The 7,834-nt window shown below is 41.8% G+C and overlaps 1 protein-coding gene across 1 annotated transcript; it reads right to left on the bottom strand.

Annotated features, from left to right (window-relative positions):
• Positions 1-765: 765 nt before the first annotated feature.
• Positions 766-1,164, bottom strand: LOC130966481 (uncharacterized). The gene has a single exon (XM_057891293.1). It carries the CDS (start codon positions 1,162-1,164, stop codon positions 766-768), a length of 399 nt encoding a protein of 132 aa, XP_057747276.1.
• Between the last annotated feature and the right edge of the window lie 6,670 nt (positions 1,165-7,834).

Genomic DNA, 7,834 nt, shown 5'->3' with positions numbered 1-7,834 from the left:
TAAGAAAAGATAAGATAATCTAGCAGATTTGAATGAGTTGGGTGGCGTAAGTGACGCAGACGCGTGGGTCATGCAGTCGCGCGGAGAGCCCTTGAATGAGGTGACGCAGATGCGTCGGTCACGCGAACGCGTGACATGATTTGCGCTAGTGGCGCGAGGGCAGCTTCGCGCTCGCACAACTCTCTGTGTGAAACATGTTTTGCCAAATTTCAGGGTGACGCGGCCGCGTGGTTGACGCGATCCCATGGATGGCCAAATTATGAAAACGGCACGGTCGCGTGAGGCACGCATTCACACGGCAGGGCTTGTGCGGCTAGCACAGGTTCAGCCCAGCTCCAATGCAACTCACTGCCATACACCATTTTACGTCGAATTGCAGAGCCACGCGTTCACGTGGTTGACGCGGACGCGTGGGGAGGCCATTTTACAAATGACGCGATTGCGTCATTCACGCGGCCGCGTGGGTCAAATGGTGCCAGGGGCATGCCTCCAGCCACACTCCTACGTAACTCTCTGTTTCTTTTCTTCAATGTTGCGAAGGCACTATGACGCGAGCGCGTCAACGACGCCGGCGCATCGCATGCCTTTATCCCCTTTTTTTTGCAATATGCAATATGCGGATGAGATGCAAAATATAGGCATTAGTACTAAGAAGAATTATTGACGAAGGAAATTAAGGAGAGGGGAAGGAACGATCATACCATGGTGGGTTGTCTCCCACCCAGCACTTTGCTTTAATATCCTTAAGTTGGATGCTCCACTAGCTCAGTCGTCTGCTGTAGGTGGATCTTCCAAGAGGAAGATCTCCAATTCCTGGTTTCTCGCCATCTTTTTGCCATGGAATAACTTCAAGCGATGTCCATTGACTTTCATAAGTTCAGAGCTTGAAGGATGGCTCAAGTGAAAGACTCCGTATGGTTCCACCCTCTCTACTCGATAGGGACCATCCCATCTGGATCTCAGCTTGCCTGGCATGAGCCGCATTCTGGAGTTGTAAAGGAGGACTAAGTCCCCAGGTTGGAATTCTTTTCGCTTGATGTTCTTGTCATGCACAGCCTTCACTTTCTCTTTATATAGCCTGGAGTTTTCATAAGCTTCTAAGCGAAGGTTCTCTAATTCTTGTAGTTGCAACTTTCGTTCAGCTCCGGCTCTCTCATAGTCCATGTAGCATTCCTTTACCACCCAGAAGGCTTTGTGTTCTAACTCAACTAGAAGATGACAGGCCTTTCCATAAACTAAGTGGAAAGGACTCATCCCAATCGGTGTCTTGTATGCTGTCTGATATGCCAAAAGCGCGTCTTGGAGCCTGTGCTCCAGTCCTTTCTATGAGGCTTGACTATCTTTTGCAATATGCGCTTTATCTCTCTGTTAGACACCTCTGCTTGCCTATTAGTCTGGGGGTGATAGGCTGTTGATACCTTATGAATTATCCCATGCCTCTTTAGTAAACCTGTTAGTCTCCTGTTACAAAAGTGAGTGCCTTGATCGCTCACGATTTCTCGTGGTGATCCAAAGCGACAAATAATATGGTTTCTAACAAAGAAAACAACAGTGTTAGCATCATCAGTATGGGTAGGAATTGCTTCCACCCATTTAGAAATATAAAGTTGGCCATTAGAATTTGGAAATGGACCTATGAAGTCAATGCCCCAAACATAAAAAATTTCACAGAAAAGCATAATTTGTTGAGGCATTTCATCCCTCTGGGATATATTACCAAATCTTTGGCATAGAGGACAAGATTTACAAAGGTCAGCAGCATCTTTAAAAAGAGTAGGCTACCAGAATCCACAGTCTAAAACTTTTCTAGCAGTTCATTGAGGGCCAAAATGTCCTCCACTCTCAGATGAGTGGCAGGCCTCTAAAATGGACTGGAATTCTGGTTGAGGTACACACCGTCTAATTACTTGGTCAGCACCATACCTCCATAGATATGGATCATCCCATACATAGTATTTGGACTCGCTTTTCAGCTTGTCTATCTGATGCTTAGTAAAATCGGAAGGAAAAGTGTGGCTAACTAGATAATTAGCTATAGGTGCATACCAAGGAACTACATCAGATACTGCCTGTAAGCTATCAAATGGGAAATTATCATTGATAGGAATGGAGTCATCTTTAATGTGCTCAAGGCGACTCAAGTGGTCGGCCACTAAATTTTGGTTACCACTCCTATCTTTAATTTCCAGGTCAAATTCTTGCAGCAGTAGCATCCAACGTATTAGCCTTGGTTTAGACTCCTTTTTTGCTAATAAATATTTGAGAGCTGCATGGTCTGAGTACACTACTACCTTAGTACCAAGTAAATAGGCTTAGAATTTATCCAGAGCAAAAACAATAGCTAGAAGCTCTTTTTCAGTAGTAGTGTAATTAGATTGAGCAGCATCTAAAATCTTAGATGCATAAGCAATTACAAAAGGGTCGTTACCTTCATGTTGAGCTAGCGCTGCTCCTACTGCATGATTGGAGGCTCCACACATGATTTCAAATGGTTGGCTCCAGTCTGGTCCTCTCACAATCGGAGCTAGAGTCAAGGTGGTCTTTAGCTTATCGAACGCTTGTTTGCAGTCCTCATTGAACTCGAACTCAATGTCTTTCTGCAGTAGTCTGGATAAGGGTAATGCGACCTTACTGAAGTCCTTAATGAATCTCCTGTAAAAACCTGTGTGGCCAAGGAACGAACGGACTTCCCTCACAGAGGAGGGGTAAGGTAAACTAGAAATAACATCCACCTTTGCTGGGTCTACAGAGATACCAGTATCAGAAACAACATGTCCTAGAACAATGCCTTGTTTCACCATAAAATGACACTTTTCAAAATTTAAAACAAGGTTTAAACTAACACACCTATCCAATACTCTAGATAAACTATCCAAGAAAAGGCTAAATGAATCACCATATACACTAAAGTCATCCATAAAAACTTCCATACAGGTCTCAATGAGATCAGAGAAAAGACTCATCATACACCTTTGGAAAGTAGCTGGTGCATTGCATAAGCCAAAGGGCATTTGTTTATAAGCATAAGTCCCAAAAGGACATGTAAAAGTAGTCTTTTCCTGATCTTCAAGAGCTATATGGATTTGAAAATAACCTGTATAACCATCTAGAAAGTAGTAATGAGATTTACCAGACAGGCGATCAAGCATCTGATCAATGAATGGCAAGGGATAATGATCCTTGTGAGTGGCTTGGTTGAGACGCTTGTAGTCAATGCAAACTCTCCATGCGTTCTGCACTCTGGTTGTTAGAAGTTCTCCTTGCTCATTCCTTATTGTTGTGACTCCAGACTTCTTGGTCACCACTTGTACTGGACTGACCCATTCGCTATCTGAAATGGGGTAAATGATATCTGCTTCAAGTAGTCTGGTTACTTCCTTCTTGACAACTTCTAAGATGGTGGGATTCAATCTTCTCTGAGGTTGACGGACAGGCTTTGCTCCTTCTTCTAAGAATATTCTATGCTCACAAACTTGAGGGTTGATGCCTACTATATCCACCAAGCTCCATCCAATTACTTTCTTATGCATCCTCAATACACTAAGCAGTTATTCTTCTTGTTGGGAAGTGAGCTCCCTTGCAATGATAACTAGAAACTTCTGCTTGTCCTCAAGGTATGCATACTTGAGGTGTGGAGGAAGGGGCTTTAATTCCATTTTCCGCTCATGGTTTGGTTCTAGATTATCTGGGGCTGGTGAAAATGGTAATGAATCTTCAGTATGTTCAGAGGGTGTCCCTACACTTGGATCGTGCTCCATGTGGTTCTCTTCCTTCTCTTCCTGTGAGTTGCAGCTATAATTTCGTCAATAATGTCACATTAGAATATGGAGTGATCTTCTGGGGGGTGCTTCATAGCTTCATCCAGATTGAAGCTCACTGTTCTGCCATCTATCTCAAAGGAATAGGTTTCTGAAAAGGCATCCAGCCTGAATTTCGAGGTTTTCAAAAATGGTCTTCCAAGCAGGATTGACGAAGTCCTCCCTGAGTCATTTTGGGGCATCTCCAAGATATAGAAGTCAATGGGAAACGTGAGCCCCTTAATGCTCAATAACACATCTTCAGCAATTCCAACCACTGTGATAATGCTTTTATCTACTAACACAAAACGAGCTGCCGACCTTTTTAAGGGAGGGAGCCTTAAAGCATTATATATAGACAAGGGCATAATACTCATGCACGCTCACACCTCTATGGGTGCAGTTAACCATGCATGGGCCTGGGTCACTACATTTTTCAGATATATTTCCCATTAAAGCAGATATAGAACTACCTAAAGGAATAGTTTCTAATTCTTTAATTTTATCTTTATGTATGAACAATTCTTTTAGAAACTTTGTGTATTTAGGTACTTGCTGAATAACATAAAAAAGGGGAACAGTTACCTCAACCCTTTTGAAGATCTCTACAATTTTGAGATCAAGTTCCATCTGCTTTCTGGATTTCTTAGCATGGTGTGGAAATGGAATAGGAGTGGCATCTTTTACAGCTTCAACTTGCTGGGGTTCTGCATTCCTTGGTTGGGCTGCTTCTGCTTCAGCCATGCCTTGTGCTTCATCTTCTTTTTCAACATCTTCTACCTCAACCGTGTCCGCAGTTGGGGCGTATTCTGGCGGGCTTGGTTCCTCAGAATTCCTCTCTTGCAGTGTGGTTCTAGATCTTAAGGTAATGGCATTGATGCCACCCTTGGGGTTGGGTAATGGTTGAGAGGGGAGTCCACCAGAGCTTGAAGACTGGTTATTAGAGTTATTCAGTGATCCAATCTGTGAGACAAGGGCTTGCAAGATAGAGTTCAGACCATTTAGAGTAGAAGTAAGGTTATTTTCCATGGCTTGCTATCTCCGATCAATAGATTATAGTAACTCATCATTAGAAGATGAAGAGGGATAAGTGATCTGAGGGGTCTGCTGAGATGCTTGAGGCTGCCTTAGATGAGGTGCTCTGTAGGCCTGATTCTGATTCTACTACCTAAAGTTGTTATTGTTATTCCACCTCTGGTTTCCATTGTTATTTCTGCCTCCTCTGTTATGATTGTCCCTCCATCCCTAGTTAGAATTATCTCTCTAACCTTGGTTGGAATTATCCTGCCATCCATGGTTATAGCTGCCACCTTGATTGTATCCTTGATTGGGGCGGTCATAGAAGTTATGAGTGGTTGCCACAGTGTTGTCTTCCTGTTGGAGTTGCGGACATTCATCATTATAATGACTGTAATTGGCACAGATCCCGCATACTCTCTGGGGAACCAACTGTTGGCTTTGTTGTGATGGAGAAGGCTGAGCTTGCTGAGCTTGTTGTTGACTCAATTGCATCTGCTTCAGTAAGTTGGTCATTTCACATATGCTCTGAGTTAGAGCAGCAGTCTCTTTGCCAAAGGATACCTCTGCAACAGCTCTTGACCGACTTTGTTTCTGCCTGTGATTCCTAGTAGATTCAGCTAAGTCGCTGATCAATTACCATGCCTCATTAGTAGTCTTATACTTTTTCATAGACCCATTGCTAGCACCTTCCAATGTGGTCTTATCTTAAGGCTTCATGCCCTGTGTAAAGTAGCCGATCAACACTATCTTGTCAATCATATGGTGGGGATATGCTTCCAGAAGATTATTGAAGCGCTCCCAATATTCGTAGAGAGTCTCAGATTCGTCCTGAACGATCATGAAAATGTCTTTCCTCAGTTTATTGGTAACCTCAGCTAGAAAGAATTTCTCCAAAAATTCTCTTCTAAGCGTATCCCAGTTAGAAACAGTTGCTTCGGGTTGAGTGTAGTACCACTCTCTTGCCTTTCCCTCAAGAGAGAATGGGAAGGCTTTTAACAGAATAAAAGTTTCATCAACACCATCACGCTTAACAGTAGAACAAGCTGTCTGAAAATCCCTAAGGTGCTTGATAGGCTCTTGAACAGGTAAGCCATGAAACTTGGGCATCAAGTTGACTAGTGCAGTCTTTATTTCAAAATCCACAGCCACCACTGGGTGGTGCGCCTGATACGGCTGCAGTATAAAATCAGGGGCTCCAGCCTCCTGGATAGTGACTCTCCTAGGTGCTGCCATGTCACCTGCACATAAATCAACCGAATCAGTAGAAAGGGAGCTTGTTTCTTCCTTAAATGACATTTTAGATTCGTCCTCGGATAGGACTAACCAATGCCGAGCTTGCCTTATACGTGAAATAGTTCTTTCAATCTTAGGGTCAAATACTGGCAAGCTTGGATTAGGAAGTGAACGCGTCATTCAATGAAAGAAATATGCAGCTCATAGTAGCAAAATAAAAAGAAAAATGCAATTAAATAAATTCCAATCAATAAATTAGCACACTATTGCAACTCTCTGGCAATGGTACCAAAAATTGACGTAGGCGAAAATTGGCAGATTAAGAATTAATTAGAAAAATGGCATTGCAAGTACAGTTCTTAACCGGCAAAAATCCACTTATCAATTTAGAAAAGAGTTGTCACAAATTTTAGAAATAAAATACTAGGAGTATGAGTCCCAGGTCGTCTCCCAATGAGTTGCAGGAAAATGTGCTATTTTATCAATCAGAGGTTTTCCAAATGGGTTTTGAGTTTGATGAATAGAAAATTAAATTAGAGAATTTATATGATTTAAATAAAAATCTTGACCGAGAGAAGATTAATTGGAAGTTCTATCCTTGTTGGAATTTTTTCAAGATCAATTAATAATTAGTCATTGTTTTCATTTAGTCAACCTTCAACGAATGAAGGAAAGTCAAATTAAAAGTCAACTTCTATTCACAAGTCCTAATCCTCTCCCTTGGGAAGGATTAGAGTTAGTGACTAACAAGCCAACCAACAATGAACCAATTACAATTGAACTCTTGAATATTCCAACTCAAGGTTCTCCTTTTGATCAACTCCCAATCAAGTTGGGGAACTACTCCATCATCATAAATATTAACTTCAAAAAATTAATGGGGAAAATAAAAAGAGACATAATAAACAATAATCAAAGAGATTAAGTAAAAGTAAAAATAGTCTTGTATTAATGAATTCTGAAAATAATCCAATATCCACTTTGGACAAATTAAGAATATGGAAGAGTAAATGAAAAGTAAATAACAAACTATAATGACCAGTTCCGGAGGTAGACTCTTTTCAAAAGCCAAAGCCAAAAAATCTTCAAATACTAAATTATAAATGTCAAAAGAGAAACGTAGGGGAGGAGTAAAATCAGATCTAAAACCTAGAAATTATGGGGAATGAATTTTTTCTTTGTCTCTGCATGTTCCCTGGCTCTAATCTGTGTTTTTGGGTCGAAAACAGGGTTGAAACGCGGCCCAGAATCTATGCCAGTGACTTCTATAATTCTGTAGATCGCACACATCACGCGATCGCGTCGTCCACGTGTTCACGTAACTCAGCGTTTCCCGTGCCACGCGTGCGCGTCGTCCACGCATTTGCGTCACTCGTGCAGCTTCCAATCCACGCGGTCGCGTCGGGCATGCGAGCGCGTCACTGTGATTTCCTCCATTTTGCGCGATCGCGTGAGCCATGCGCCCGCGTCACTTCTTGCTGGTTATCTCCACAATTCTTTGTGTTCCTTCTATTTTTGCAGGCTTCCTCTCCATTCATTACGCCATTCCTGCCCTATGAAGCCTGAAACACTTAACACACAGATCACGACATCGAATAGTACGAAGGAAAATAAAAATATACAATTAAAAGGTCTTTAGGAAGCAAGTTTTCAATCATAGAATATTTTTAGGAAGGAATTGTAAATACATGCAAATCATATGAATAAGTGGGTGAAAACTTGATAAAACCACACAATTAAACACAATATAAATCATAAAATAGTGGTTTATCAATCAAACATAA

The sequence above is a fragment of the Arachis stenosperma genome, chromosome 3, assembly GCF_014773155.1.
Source record: "Arachis stenosperma cultivar V10309 chromosome 3, arast.V10309.gnm1.PFL2, whole genome shotgun sequence".
Taxonomy (NCBI): Eukaryota; Viridiplantae; Streptophyta; class Magnoliopsida; order Fabales; family Fabaceae; genus Arachis; species Arachis stenosperma.
This window is presented reverse-complemented; position numbering and strand designations above follow the sequence as displayed.